At 40.3% G+C, this 15047-nt stretch overlaps 1 protein-coding gene and 1 non-coding gene across 3 annotated transcripts; one reads left to right on the top strand and one right to left on the bottom strand.

The window, feature by feature from the left end:
- Positions 1-266: 266 nt before the first annotated feature.
- Positions 267-14567, top strand: TXNDC9 (thioredoxin domain containing 9). 2 transcript variants are annotated; one of them, XM_066372308.1, is made up of 5 exons: positions 267-458; positions 2853-3063; positions 7377-7495; positions 9645-9899; positions 14134-14567. In XM_066372308.1, the coding sequence occupies exons 2-5, from the start codon at positions 2875-2877 to the stop codon at positions 14249-14251; spliced, it is 681 nt and encodes a 226-aa protein (XP_066228405.1). In that variant the 5' UTR covers positions 267-458; positions 2853-2874; the 3' UTR covers positions 14252-14567. The 2 variants fall into 2 exon arrangements, with proteins under 2 accessions (XP_066228405.1, XP_066228404.1); XM_066372307.1 differs by having other exon boundaries at positions 270-476.
- LOC136401958 (U6 spliceosomal RNA) lies at positions 11073-11177 on the bottom strand. Its single transcript, XR_010750879.1, has one exon. It is a non-coding gene; the product is annotated as a U6 spliceosomal RNA (small nuclear RNA).
- Positions 14568-15047: the final 480 nt, after the last annotated feature.

The raw sequence follows: 15047 nt of genomic DNA, 5'->3' as shown, positions 1-15047 counted from the left end.
ACTACATAGAAGCTAATCATGCTGTGTGTTAAATTTCAACTTAAAAAAAAAGTTCAACAGTATAGAAACGAAGTTGGGAGTGTCACTCCTGAGCAAGAGCCGTAGCTGATTTCCGAAATAACAGTTCATGTACTGAGGTTTCAGAGGCAGCCTAAGAAAGTCAGACGGCTGAGCACTAAGAAACTACAACTCCCAGCATACCTTGCTCCCGAGCCCTCTGGGCCGTTTAAACCCCGAACCGGAAAACTCGGGTTCGCGGCCTCTGTCGGGGAAGCGCACGCGTACAAGCCCTAGCTGCACGCACGCCTTCCTCCACCCTCACTTCCTCGGGTGTCGCAGGCTGTGAAGTGTCAATTTGGAGGCGGAAGTGACGGCGGGTTGTTAGACACTAACAGCTGCTGCGAGGCTGAAGCCAGAGTGGACTGTTCTTGTGGAGCCACCGGTCCATCCCTTCTCAGGTATCGCCGAGAGCTCAGGTGAGGTAGAGAGAGTGTGAAAAAGACGGGTCCCAGTTAAAATGGACACAGCGCAGCTCAACGCCAAGGCGGGGGGCGGGGGAGGGGCGTGGCCCAGGTGCCGTGCCTGTGCTACCTTAGCGGCTTTGGAGCATGCGCTCCGTGAGGCGTTGAAGTCGGGGCTACCCGAACTCTGCCCTCATCTGTCCCCGGAGGCTCGAGAAGTGACACGATACTATTGGGAAGATACCTTGGGAAGGTAATGTTCGCAATTAAAGAGCAGAGCTCTTAGGTGCACGTAGAAAGATCAAGAAAAGGGTTAGGTGATTTGAGGACAAGTCCTTTGTCACCATTCCAGTAGGACTGAAAAATGGAAGCATATGAAGAGGCTTGTGGTTTGAAGAATGAAAAGTTACCAGGATCGATAAACCACCGCTTTTCCCCTTTTGGAATGCGTTGACCACCGTGACCACCTTCCCTTCAAGCAGCTCTTGTTAGTCACTTCTGCTCCAAATTAAACCAGCGTTAAATTCCGAGCTCATACTATAAAATATAAAACTGCAGGGATACATAACTTTGATCTAGAACAATGTAATATTCTATTAAGAATATTGATTTTTCAAAGCCATGCCCTTGGTCAGAACTGTTTCTGAAATGCGAGTAAGGGTTTCATATCTGATTTTGTGCCTCATCTAGCCCCTAGTGAAGGTCACAATCATACTGACATTTTTCTTGGGAGATAGGGAATATGAAATTCTTTTACTATGTTAGAAATACAATGCCTTGAAGTTTTTATAGCAGTTATGAGGAACTGACAATTTGTTCGTTTAGATCAGGGGTAGTCAACCTTTTTATACCTACCGCCCACTTTTGTATCTATTAGTAGTAGAATTTTCTAACCGCCCACCAGTTCCACAGTAATGGTGATTTATAAAGTAGGGAAGTAACTTTATTTTATAAAATTTATAAAGCAGAGTTACAGCAAGTTAAAGCATATAATAATTACTTACCAAGTACTCTATGTCGGATTTTTGCTAAGTTTGGCAGAATAAATCTTTATAAAACAACTTACAATAGTTATATCTATCTTTTTATTTATACTTTGGTTGCTCCGCTACCGCCCACCATGAAAGCTGGAACGCCTACTAGTGGGCAGTAGGAACCAGGTTGACTACCACTGGTTTAGATTTACAGATATTTTTGAGACCTGCTGTGCCCCAGACATTGCTAGATCTAGAAATACAGATGCATTTCAATGGCATTTCCTTTGAAAAAAAAGAATCATGAAGTTTGTAGAAAAGCTTTTTTCTCTTTAGTTCATGAGGCATAGAGGTGTGGCCAGGCTAGGTGTCAGAGTTGGTGGATGAGTTCACAGTTTATTCAAGATTTTTAATAGTGCTCTGTTAGTATTTGCAAGTGTATCATAATTAGCGGAATGCAACAGCCTCCTGCTTTGATAGACAATTACAGAAATATATACAAATCATATTTCTGCAGTAATAACCCAGGAGTACACATAAAAATTGCCATCTGATTGTTGCTGGTGGAAAATACTCATTTCTTTAAAAATATGTAATTGAGAACTTCTTTCCTGACCTGAATTAGAATATGTTTATAAACTCCTATCTTACATGGAGAAATGATGGAAAAATCAATATTCATAATGTTTAGAGTGTTATATTGTTCTATATCAAAGTTAATTTAAGAACACTGAGTGTTAGTAAATAAATACCAATGTCAATATGTGGCCTCATAGATTTTGTTAGGAATGGAAACTAAAGCTTAGGAAACACCAGGCACCATTCTTTACTTATTCAATACATTGTAATGGGCTTCCTCAGGAGTTAAAGAAATGAAAATTATTTAGGCAAACACCATGAAAAATGTCTTTTGTTCAATTCTGCTCTGTTGAAGCAAAGTTAAGTGTGTGTGTATGTGTGGAAAGAACCTCACAATAGTTCAACATTACATGGTTCGGGCATTTCTGTATCACTCCCCTTTTTCTTTGGTGAAGAACCCTAATTGTCAAGATATATCAGTAGGTATGACTCTAGCTACTGTAACTCCCAAATACTCATTTTTCTCTGGTCTGGTGGTGGTCTTAAAGACTTACCTTTGCTTTCATATAGTACAACACAAACTAAATCAGAAGGACCTCTAAACTTTGCTTTAAATAGTTTTTAAGGGCTGTGACTACAAAAATAGTTTTTAAGGGATGTGAAAGTTAAATTTTAAAACACTTAAATAAAAATTCTGAAGTCTAACATGAAGTGCTTCGTGGTCAGCAGAACACTTTGTGGACTACATGTTACACATTAGCTAGAATTTTTGAAAACGAGAGAAAATAGTACTTATTGTGTGCATTTGTTTTCCTAACTTTGTAACCTTTCTCCCCAGTCTCAAGGCTGAACTGTAAAGAATGGAAGCTAATGCGTCTGTAGACATGTTTTCAAAAGTTCTGGAGAACCAGTTGCTTCAGACTACCAAACTAGTGGAGGAACATTTGGATGCTGAGATTCAGAAACTGGATCAGATGGGCGAGGAGGAATTGGAACACCTCAAGGAAAAGAGACTTCAGGCACTAAGGAAAGCTCAACAGGAGAAACAAGTAACCTCTCTGCCCTGCTTTCTGAAATTGCTTTAACAGTATGCGCCTCACAACTTAAATATACATATGTAGCAGTACAATGCAGTCCTCATTTTTAAGGGCTTTTTTTGTTTGTTTGGTTTGTATTTTTCTGAAGCTAGAAACTGGGAGAGACCGTCAGACAGACTCCCGCATGCGCCCGACTGGGATCCACCTGGCGCGCCCACCAGGGGGCGACGCTCTGCCCACCAGGGGGCGATGCTCTGCCCCTCTGGGGCTTCGCTCTGCCATGACCAGAGCCACTCTAGTGCCTGGGGCAGAGGCCAAGGAGCCATCCCCAGCGCCAGGGCCATCTTTGCTCCAATGGAGCCTCGGCTGCGGGAGGGGAAGAGAGAGACAGAGAGGAAGGAGGGGGGGAGGAGTGGAGAAGCAAATGGGCGCTTCTGTGTGCCCTGGCCGGGAATCAAACCTGGGACTTCTACACACCAGGCCAACGCTCTACCACTGAGCAAACCGGCCAGGGCTAAGGTTTTTTTGACATCACTAATAGTGAAAGTACCTATCACTATTAAATATTTGGTTGGAAAATTAGTTTTAAAGACACATTCAAAATTAGCCTGTTAATATATTAATCTACAGGCAAATAAAAGAAATGCATGTCCAGGATCATTTTCTGAGCTCAGATTTGTGTGGTTGAAGTAGATTAGGAAGAGCACCTGCACAGTGGGAGACAGTTTCTCTCAGGTGGTGGTAAAGCCTACCATAGGTTAGCCATGCTCAAAGCAAATGAGAAAGAATTATTTTAGGCACACTACCAATTCCTAATGTTTAACTAAAGAAAGAAAAGAAAAGTCATAACAAGGATATTTTTTTAGAAATCTATACCTACCTGATTTGCAGAGGGGAACATAAATTGATGTCTTCAGTGACATCAGCAGTTAAAAACCATAGTTTGAGTATTTATAATTAAAAAACAATTGAAGCAGGCAGCCTTTAGGATTTTTTTAAGTTAATATACAAATAATTGAAAATGAATTTGTTTTTGTGCATCTAGATTAATACACCTTTGAAATATCAGAGTAATCCCCCTTTTCAGACTCCCTGGACGGCTAACATACCCACCCCCAAGAAAGCACATAATCTTGTTAATTATCCTGTATCCCATCTTCTTTACATTCCCTCCTTAATTCCAAATGCATACAAGAAATTACAAACTCATTCTCTGGAACATTTGAAATCTTGCTTCCTAGCTGACAAACTGACAAGTTTGGCTCAAATAAACTCATAAAAATTCTCAAAAAACAAAATAAAATGAACTTGAGACGGAGTAACTCAGAGGATCTTTTTTTAGAGCTTTCATTGCATTTTAATCTCTTTCATGAAAATGTTGAGGAAGTAGGCATGGGCCTTAATGATTTTTATAGCTTTTCTCTTGAAAAAGTAGTATAGATTGTGTAGTAATTTTGATTTTCTGATTCACGAAGGCATTGGGGAAACCACCATATACAGTGACATAAGCGCTTAATAGACCTCTGTTAATTAATATTCCTCAGTCAGCCAGACATCCTGCTTACTGTTAGGGTAGCCAGAGATGTAGGGTTGAGCTAGGGACAGGACAGGGTAAGAAATAGGAGGAGCTCACCCTGGCCAGAGAGCTCAGTTGGTTAGGGCACATATAAGAACAGATTGATGTTCCTGTCTCTCTGTCTCTCCCTCTCTCCCTTCCTCTCTCACTAAAATCAATAAATAAAAATTGGAAAAAAAAAAAAAAAGAGGAGCCCACCAGAGGCTTGGGTGATAACCACTACATGAGAACCAGGTGCTATCCATCTGCCAGGTGTCAGGTAGGCTCAGGCTGCACTGTCATGTGTGCCATCCTGCCTGATCCCATTCAGCACAAACTCCTGAGTGCAGGGTTCGTTGAATGTCTCAGGACAGGTGCCAGGCATTGGAGGTGTGAAGTGGGCTTGCCTCCCTCGAAGAAACTGGCACAGGTTCAGGCCTTCAGCCCATTATTTAAACATACGAGAATAAATAATGAAGAGAAATAGTAGCTTTTTTAAAAAACAAAAATACTGGCTTTTAAGTGCACATGACATTGGCAAGTGAAGAAAGGAATCATGAAATTTCACATCATTAAGAAATTATATTTGAGAGTTTAAACTATAGGAGCTTTACCAAAGAAATGTCACATAAGAAGATATCTGGGCCTTCTGTGAGTGTCAGCTCAGTGTGAGCCCATGTGAAATGAATACCAGAACTATTACTGCATCTGTGTTGTGTTAGCTTAAGTGCAGGGGAGAAAAGATGGCAGGTTGGACCTTCTGGAAGGCTGCAGTCAGATCCTGGCTACATGTTAAAAGAACATGGAGGAATTAGACTGTGTTCAAAGGACAAGCAGAGGAATAAGAAGCGTAGATATTGTTTCATACGAGAAACCGTCAAAAGGAAGTGGAAATTACTGTATGGGAAAGGGAGGACGCAGACAAGACACCTTATATGGAGGGCTAACATGTGGAAAGAAAGATTAGAACTTTTCTCTCTAATCTTAGCTTCAAACTGGGCTCCACAAGTCAAAGTGTCAGAAGACAAAAAAAAAAAAAAGTGTGGCCCTGGCCGGTTGGCTCAGCGGTAGAGCGTCAGCCTAGCGTGTGGAGGACCCGGGTTCAATTCCCGGCCAGGGCACACAGGAGAAGCGCCCATTTGCTTCTCCACCCCTCTGCCGCGCTTTCCTCTCTGTCTCTCTCTTCCCCTCCCGCAGCCAAGGCTCCATTGGAGCAAAGATGGCCCGGGCGCTGGGGATGGCTCTGTGGCCTCTGCCTCAGGCGCTAGAGTGGCTCTGGTCGCAACATGGCGACGCCCAGGATGGGCAGAGCATCGCCCCCTGGTGGGCAGAGCGTTGCCCCTGGTGGGTGTGCCGGGTGGATCCCGGTGGGGCGCATGCGGGAGTCTGTCTGACTGTCTCTCCCTGTTTCCAGCTTCAGAAAAAAAATGGAAAAAAAAAAAGAAAAAAAAAAAAAAAAGTGTGAGAAGACTTTTCTAAAAATTAAAGAATGCATATACAAATGCTTCTTAAGCACATGTCAGATACTGTTTACTTATGTTCATGTTGATTGTCTTATTTTCACAACTAAATGAAATAAATGCTTCATGATCTCCACGTTACAGATGAGAAAACTGGGACTCAGGAAGCTTATTAGAATTCATAGCCTAATAAGTACTAGAACAATTATTTAAGCCCATGCTTTCTACTTGCAAGCCCATTGCCCCTTTTTATAAAAACTAGCTGCCTGAAAAAGGACACAGGCTTCAGTTGTGAGAAACTTCCTGCCACAGGAAAGGTTCAAGAGGCTGAAAAGTCTTTGTCAGGTGTGATTGATAAGGGTTGATGTATTGGTTTGGGAAGTTGGATTACATGACTTGTGAGGTCTTGATTGTTTCTGGAAGCTGTGTGAGCAGACAACTTTCTTCTAGGACACTATCATTGGTAGCCAGTATGGAAGAGGTTCCTGCCTCTCTGGGGTGGTCATCAAGAGTAAGCAGGGCCCATGCTGCTGGGTGGGTAGTTCAGTTGGTCAGAGCATTGTTCCGATACACCAAGATGTGGATTTGATCTCTGGCCAAGGCACATACAAGAATCAACCAGTGAATCTATAAATGGAACAACAAATTCATGTTTCTTTCCCTCGCTTCCCTTTCTCTCCTTTCCCTTTTTTCTCTAAAAAACAAACAAAAAATAATTTAAAAAAAAAAAAAAAAGAGTAATCAGGACCCCTGATCTTCAGAGCTGCAGTAATCCCCCTCTCCCTGCTTGTCCCCAAAGACTGGCTTTATCGCATGAGCATTATTTATGAAATCTTTTTAATAATTTGAATCAAATTCTTCTGATTTTAGTAGTTTGAGTGCAGAGAAATTAAATGGATTTACAGTCTAAGTCTCAAGTCTAAAATTTTATTTTCAAAGTTCTAAGAAAATATATTTTAAATTACCAAGACAGATAATTGCCTTAAATATGAGCCATGCTGTGGAGGTAGTCACTGTCCATGTACTGTTCCTGCATTGATAATACAAACATAGGAAAGTAAATCACTGGAAGGAATTTATTTCTCTGCAAGGTAAAATCAACTTCATTGCAAAATACAGGGTGGAGCAAAAGTAGGTTTAGAATTCTTCATATGGAAAAATGCCATAATTAATAAATACAAAAATAAACCTTCCTGTATTTACAATTGTAAACCTGCCTTTGCCCCACCCTGTATTGTGGTGATTTCGACACAAACTGGTACTGAAAGAGATTTTTTAAATGCGTAATATTTTCCTTTTCTTCAAACCAGGAATGGCTTTCGAAAGGACATGGGGAATATAGAGAAATCCCTAGTGAGAGAGACTTTTTCCAGGAAGTCAAGGAGAGTAAAAAAGTGGTTTGCCATTTCTACAGAGACTCCACATTCAGGTAACTCTGTTTTCTTCAGTGACTTGTTTTAAACATGGAGAGATCTTTTAATAGACATATACTGACAGAGAAATTAAGAAAAATAAAAGGGGCCCTGGCCGGTTGGCTCAGTGGTAGAGCATCGGCCTGGCGTGCAGGAGTCCCGGGTTCGATTCCCTGCCAGGGCACACAGGAGAAGCACCCATCTGCTTCTCCACCCCTCCTCCTCTCCTTCCTCTCTGTCTCTCTCTTCCCCTCCCACAGCCAAGGCTCCATTGGAGCAAAGTTGGCCCGGGCGCTGAGGATGGCTCCTTGGCCTCTGCCTCAGGCTCTAGAATGGCTCTGGTTGCAACAGAGCAATGCCCCAGATGGGCAGAGCATCGCCCCCTGGTGGGCGTGCTGGGTGGATCCCGGTCAGGTGCATGCGGGAGTCTGTCTGACTGCGTCCCTGTTTCCAACTTCAAAAAAAAAAAAAAAATAAGAAAAAAGAAAAGGAACTACTTCCTAAGTTGCTTCTTTGTACTAGAAGTCTGTACATTGAAGTTAAGCCATTGTTATTTTAGAGATTAATCTAAGAACCAGTAACATACTGTTGAGTAATTTATTCTCCTACCATTTTCTCTAAAATCTCATTGCTGCATTTCAGGGTGATATATGAAGATACACTGAGAGGGAAAGTGATAAGACACTTAATTTATAAAAAACTCCTGGGGCCCAAACCTAATTCAGGGAAAACCACAACCAAGGAGTGCCCCCAAAAGCCTAGTAAAACGACTCTGAAGCCTCTACTGTCTTAGGCATCCAGAGCAGTGGTGCTCAGCTTTATTGGACATGAGCATCACCTGCATGTTTCCCAGGGAATTTTGATTCATCTGTGTATTTAAAAGTTGGATGTGATGAACAACAGTTAAGAGCTACTGCTCATAAAGATTATCACAGTCGCTTGACCTGTCGTGGCGCAGTGGATAAAGCATCGCACTGAAATGCTGAGGTCGCTGGTTTGAGGCCCTGGGCTTGCCTGGTCAAGGCACATATGAGAAGTAACTACTATAACTTGATGCTTCTTGCTCCCCTGGTCGCCTTTCTCTCTCTCTCTCTCTCTCTCTCTCTCAACTCAATAAATAGAAAATAAATAGAATCTTTAAAAAAAAAAAAAAAGATCATCACAGTAGTCTCAGAAACACTGGAGGATGGACCAGTTTAATAAATACATTCTACTTAAAGAAAATGTCACTTCCATTTTCCTCTTCCAAAGATGATGGCTTACTGAAAGTTACCTGTGGTATTTTTCTTTTCTTTTCTTTTTATAGAGAAAGAGAGAGTCAGAGAGAGGGGTAGATAGGGACAGACAGACAGGAATGGAGAGAGATGAGAAGCATCAATCATCAGTTTTTCGTTGCGACACCTTAGTTGTTCATTGATTGCTTTCTCATATGTGCCTTGACCGTGGGCCTTCAGCAGACCGAGTAACCCCTTGCTCGAGCCAGCAACCTTGGGTCCAAGCTGGTGAGCTTTGCTCAAACCAGATGAGCCCGCGCTGAAGCTGGCGACCTTGGGGTCTTGAACCCGGGTCCTCCTCATCCCAGTCCGATGCTCTATCCACTGCACCACTGCCTGGTCAGGCTGTATTTTTCATTTTTTAAAACCATTATGACCATATTTACAGCCCTTAACCCTATTTAGCATGCTTCACGCTGACAGTGTTGCACAGCCAGAAGAGTTCCATCTCAATCACACCAACCAGTCTTTCTTAATGACTTCCAAATATGACACCATATGTACATTTCTAATTCTGAGAAATCTCTTTTGATTTCTGTCAAGTTCCAACTTGTCACCTTCAAGCTCCTTGGGTGAGATACTAGGAAGCACATATAAGAGAAATGAGTCTTTCTTAATGAACATGACAACTTCATGAAACACAATTTAAGGCATATATGTAATACTTTGTTTTTTTTATGAATGTTATTAGAGCATATCTGACTTTCCAGGATATGAGATTGTTTTCTGCCCTTCATGACCAGGCAGATAGCCTCTGAAGTGGAAATGAGGTCATTGGACATAAGCACCAGTTGGTTTCGGAATTAATGTGACTCAGCTGTACCTTAGTGATACTTATTTTTGAAAGGAAATGTTATTTTAGCTTTTAATACTCTATCTTTGATATTTACAGGTGTAAAATACTAGACAGACATTTGGTGATATTGTCCAAGAGACATCTGGAGACCAAATTTTTGAAGCTGAATGTGGAAAAAGCACCTTTCCTCTGTGAGAGACTGAGAATCAAAGTCATCCCCACACTAGCACTGGTAAAAGATGGAAAAACACAAGATTACATCGTTGGATTTACTGACCTGGGAAATACAGATGACTTCACCACGGAAACCTTAGAATGGAGGCTTGGTTGTTCTGATATTCTTAATTACAGGTAACTTTTAACAAAATAGGAGACTTACTTTAATTCACATTTTCTGTGATATTTTTACAAAATATTTTTTTATGTTAACATTTATTCTATGGAACTAAGATCTCTTAGCCAAAATGTAAAAAAATTTCACAAAGGAAAAGCAATATTTCTTAAAGTGTACATTGTTAGCATGCTCTCACAGCAAAAATCAGAGTTATGGATAAAATTGAGTCTTGGGGTACACCTAGCTATAAGAATTTTCATTCTAACAGAGCCTATTGAATCTAATTCTGTATAACCTGGAAACTCAAAATGACACCCCAGAATTGACTCTTCCCTGATTTAAACCAGATTACTCAAATTAATAAAGACTTACTTTTTTTTTTTTTTCCTGAAGCTGGAAACAGGGAGGCAGTCAGACGGACTCCCGCATGCGCCCGACCGGGATCCACCCGGCACACCCACCAGGGGGCGATGCTCTGCCCATCCAGGGCGTCGCTCTGTCGCGACCAGAGCCACTCTAGTGCCTGGGGCAGAGGCCAAGGAGCCATCCCCAGCGCCCGGGCCATCTTTTGCTCCAATGGAGCCTTGGCTGCAGGAGGGGAAGAGAGAGACAGAGAGGAAGGAGAGGGGGAGGGTTGGAGAAGCAGATGGGCGCCTCTCCTGTGTGCCCTGGCTGGGAATCGAACCCAGGACTTCCGCACGCCAGGCCGACGCTCTACCACTGAGCCAACCGGCCAAGGCCATGATTTACTTTCAAACATTAGATTTTTAATGTATATTTTTGTATCATTTGTAGAATCTGATAAAACATATTATCTCATTTCTTTTTCTTTTTTTGCTATTTCGATTTCTTTTTTTAAGAGGGAGAGGAAAGAAGAGAAAGAGAAACGCTGATTTTGTTATTCCACTTATCCATTCATTGGTTGATCGTTGTATGTGCCCTGATTGGGGACTGAACCCACATCCTAGGTGTATTCTTAGCCCTGGCCTAGCTATGGGGCCAGGGCTAGAATCTCATTTCTATGCTTAGCTTAAATAACTTAGTATGGGGAATACTATCAGTTTGAAAAACATCTAAAATCCAGCTTCATTCTTCATTCTACTCTTTGTCATTTCTCCAAATAATACATATATCTAATTCTACAAATTAGAACATATCATCTTGTCCTTTATACCTGTTCTTTTTCTTTTTTTACTATGGAACACCTCAAGAATTTGCGTGTCATCCTTGCACAGGGTCCATGTTAACCTTCTCTGTATCGTTTCAGTTTTAGTATATGTGCAGCCAAAATGAACATCTTTGTACCTGTTTCTTTCGTTTGTGCCTGTTCTTGATTTGCAAGAATAATTGGTAAAACTGTAGTCATTTCACAGTCATAGTTAATGCCTTTCCAAATAGAAAGTTCTGTTACCTTCACCTTTTTACTTCTTTACCCCTTTTTCTCTACATCTCTGCTACACATCTAAATGATTTCAACTTTGTTGAAGTTGATTTTGGAGTTTTAGGTTTTATTTTCTTAATATGAAATAAAGTATTAATATGTATTCAATAAAATTGTTTATTCTGAAATGACTTCGAAATTTAAATAAGTTGGAAATAATACAAATAGTGCTCAGATACCTTCACCATATTCCTTAATTTTGAACATTTTTTTTAAGTGAGAGGAGGTGAGGTAGACTCCCACATGCACCCCGACCAGTATCCACCCAGCACCCCCCATCTGGAGACACTTACAACTGAGCTATTTTAGCGCCTGAGGAGGAGGCTCAACAGAACCATCCTCAGTGCTCAGGGCTAATGTGCTCGAACAATCACGCCGTGGCTGTGGAAGAGAAAGAGAGAGAAGGGGGAAGGGGAGAGAAGCAGATGGTTGCCTCTCCTGTGTGCCCTGACTGGGAATTGAACCTGGGACTTCCACACGCTGGGTTAATGCTCTACCATTGAGCAAACCCACCAGAGCCTTAAACATTTTATATTTGCTTTATCTTAATTTTTTTTTCAGAACCATTTGAGTTGAAATTGTAGATGTATTGTACCTTAACTCCTAAATATTTTAATATTTCCTAATAACAAGGACATTTTCTTATATAACCACAGTTCAATTATTAAAACAGGAAGTTTATGTAATATACAGACCTTATTCAAATTCTACCATTGTCTCTATATAAAAAAAATACATTGCATGTAGTTAATATGTTCTTAGTTTCCATTAACCTGTAACAACCCGTTACCCTTCTTTTGTTTTTCAATACTTTGACGTTTTGAAGAGTACAAGCTAATTATCTTACAGAGTGCCTGCCACCTTGGATTTGTCTAATATTTCAAGTTTAGATTCAAATATTTTCCACAGGTACATTATGGAAGTGATGTATTCTTCATAGTGCCCCATATGACTGTATATCATTGCTGGTGGGGATAACTGAGAACTGGTTAACCAGTTGTCCACCAGGCCAAATAGTCATTTAAGGAAGAACTTTGCCATATCTCACATTAATTTTTTTATTTATATCAGAATGAGTTGTAGCTTATTTCATTCAGTGGGTTATATTCTCTTGCTGCTATTATTTACTTTGAAGTTCAAAGTGCCCTAACTTTGGACAAGGAGAGCCCCTTTCATGCTGGCTTCTGTATCATTTAGTGATGTCCCCATAATTGTTTGAGCATTTTCTGGTACAAGTAAGGTATTTTAGGGGCATTCATGTCATACTCTCCCTAGACTTGGCTTTCTTCAAGGAGACATGGTTCCTTTCAGTTGCAAATGATACTTCAAAACCAAAATCAAGGTGCTAGGCCAGGGGTTGGGAACCTATGGCTTACAAGCCAGATGTGGCTCTTTTGATGGCTGCATCTGGCTCGCAGACAAATTTTTAATAAAAAATAATAATAACATTAAAAATATAAAACATTCTCATGTGTTACAATCCATTCATTTCCTACAGCTCATGTTCATGGTTGCAGGTGGCTGGAGCCAATCACAGCTGTCCTCCGGGACAACACCAAATTTTTATTGGATAATACGTAACGTACACGGGTTGTTGTATGGCTCTCATGGAATTACATTTTAAAATATGTGGTGTTCATGGCTCTCTCAGCCAAAAAGTTTCCCGACCCCTGTACTAGGCATATTCCCAGGTTTTTTGTTTTTGTTTTTGTTTTAGTGAGAGGAAGGGAGGCAGAGAGACAGACTCCTACATGCACTTCAACCAGGATTCACCCTGCAAGCCCACTAGGGGGCGATGCTCTGCCTATCTGGGCCATTACTCTGTTGCAACTGGAGCCATTTGATTTTTAGCTCCTGAGGTGAGGCCATGGACCCATCCTCAGTGCCCAAGGCCAACTTGCTCAAGCCAGTTGAGCCATGGCTGCTGGAGGAGAATAAAGAGAGAGAAGGGGGAGGGGTAGAGAAGCAGATGGTCACTTCTCCTGTGTGCCCTGACTGGGAATCAAACCCAGGACGTCCACATGCTGGGTTGATGCTGTACCACTGAGCCAACCAGCTAGGGCCCCAGATATTTTTAAAAGAAATTGTCATATTTCGTTTTTTTCCTCAAGCATCATTGAAAAGAATTTCATACCAATTCCAGTTAATGATAACAAATTTCATGAGTTGATGATAGCTGTAGAAATCTAAACATTAAAAGATGTTAAACAGGCCCTGGCTGGGTAGCTCATTTGGTTACAGTATTATCCCAATAGACCAGGATTTTGGGTTCTATCCCTGGTCAGAGCACATTCAAAAATCAACCAATGAGTAAATGAGTGAATGAGTGGAACAACAAATCAATGTTTCCCTTCTCTTTCTCTCTTCTTCTCACTCTAAAATCAATTTTTAAAAAAAGATGTTAAACAGGATCAAAGCAGTCATAACAGGCTATCGAAAATACAGCACCATTTTTCTGTGTCATTTGTACAGTGAAAAAAAGCAAATTCAGGTTTAGCATATCCAAACAGATTAGAAGATAACCTTTGATTTCTTCCTTTGCTTTTCAATCAGAAATTCTTTTCGCATCCTGTGAAATGTTAACCACTACATAATGATAAAAGAGAAAAAACATTGATCTAAAACATTTAGTAGTAACAAAGTAAGGTTTACCACTATTAACCATCAGTGTAAATAATATACCTCTTCCTTGACACCAACATTTTAAGGAAAATTTTACTCTATTCCATATGTTACAGTGAGGAAAGTTTAGTATACCAACTGTACTAAGTCATAAAGAATAAATGCTTTTCAATTTGCTTTATTTTTAGCGGAAATTTAATGGAGCCACCGTTTCAGAGCCAAAGTAAATTTGGAACAAACTTCACAAAGCTGGAAAAGAAAACTATTCGAGGAAAGAAATATGATTCGGACTCTGATGATGATTAGAGGGCAATTTTCATTCTTTTTATTTCTGCTTACTTTAGAATTCAGTTCTGTTGATTTTATACATTGGTCATCTAATGGTCATATTCTAGTTTTATACATTTGCATAATATTGAAAGACATCTTTAATGTTTTCTGTGTGGAGTTTGTAATGTTTTAAGTTGAAGAAAACTGCTGAGTTCTTAAATCATCCAGGTAGGATCTGGGTTCTCTATTTATGCAATTGATTTAATCACAATATGACATTTACATCTTTATACTATTCACAGTTGTGTTTTTAATCCACTAGATTGGAAATAAAAGTTAAACTATTTCAGGACTAATTCTCACACATTATTTACTTTATACAATAAATCAAGTAACATTTACTGCTGTTAGCCTGCAGTTGTAAATGAATTATAAACACTCTTCACTTCTGAATATATTTACGTAACTATTAAAGAACTGCTTATTTATTCTGTGTGCTGCATATTAACATTGAATCACTGATGAGAGAAGAAAGCCTTTTCAGGTTGTGAGTATGTTGCCTTATTTAACGGGTCCTAATTGCTTGTATTTTAAGGCATGTATTTAAAATACCAAGAAGCACTTTTAGAATGGCAGCATGAGATCAACAGACTCATTGAAACAACCATAACTTGTAATATTTTTTTAAATTAAACTCTCTGAAATTGTCCTAAGAGCATAAAGCAAACAAAAACATTTATTCAAGAAAATATTAAATCTTGGTAAGAGTAGAGTGTAGTACCTAACCAGGCGGTGGTGCAGTGGATAGAGCGTTGGACTGGTATGTGGAGGA

Source organism: Saccopteryx leptura, chromosome 3 (genome assembly GCF_036850995.1).
Source record: "Saccopteryx leptura isolate mSacLep1 chromosome 3, mSacLep1_pri_phased_curated, whole genome shotgun sequence".
NCBI lineage: Eukaryota > Metazoa > Chordata > Mammalia > Chiroptera > Emballonuridae > Saccopteryx > Saccopteryx leptura.
The sequence above is the reverse complement of the archived record's forward strand: the minus strand, read 5'-3'. Positions and strand labels throughout refer to the sequence as shown.

What these genes read in the sequence shown, in the direction of transcription:
- TXNDC9 (XM_066372308.1), top strand. Translation starts at nt 2,875, where the DNA reads ATGGAAGCTAATGCGTCTGTAGACATGTTTTCAAAAGTTCTGGAGAAC. An exon ending in TACAGAGACTCCACATTCAG is followed by an intron (nt 7,496 to 9,644) that starts GTAACTCTGTTT and finishes TGATATTTACAG; the next exon opens with GTGTAAAATACTAGACAGAC. An exon ending in TCTGATATTCTTAATTACAG is followed by an intron (nt 9,900 to 14,133) that starts GTAACTTTTAAC and finishes CTTTATTTTTAG; the next exon opens with CGGAAATTTAATGGAGCCAC.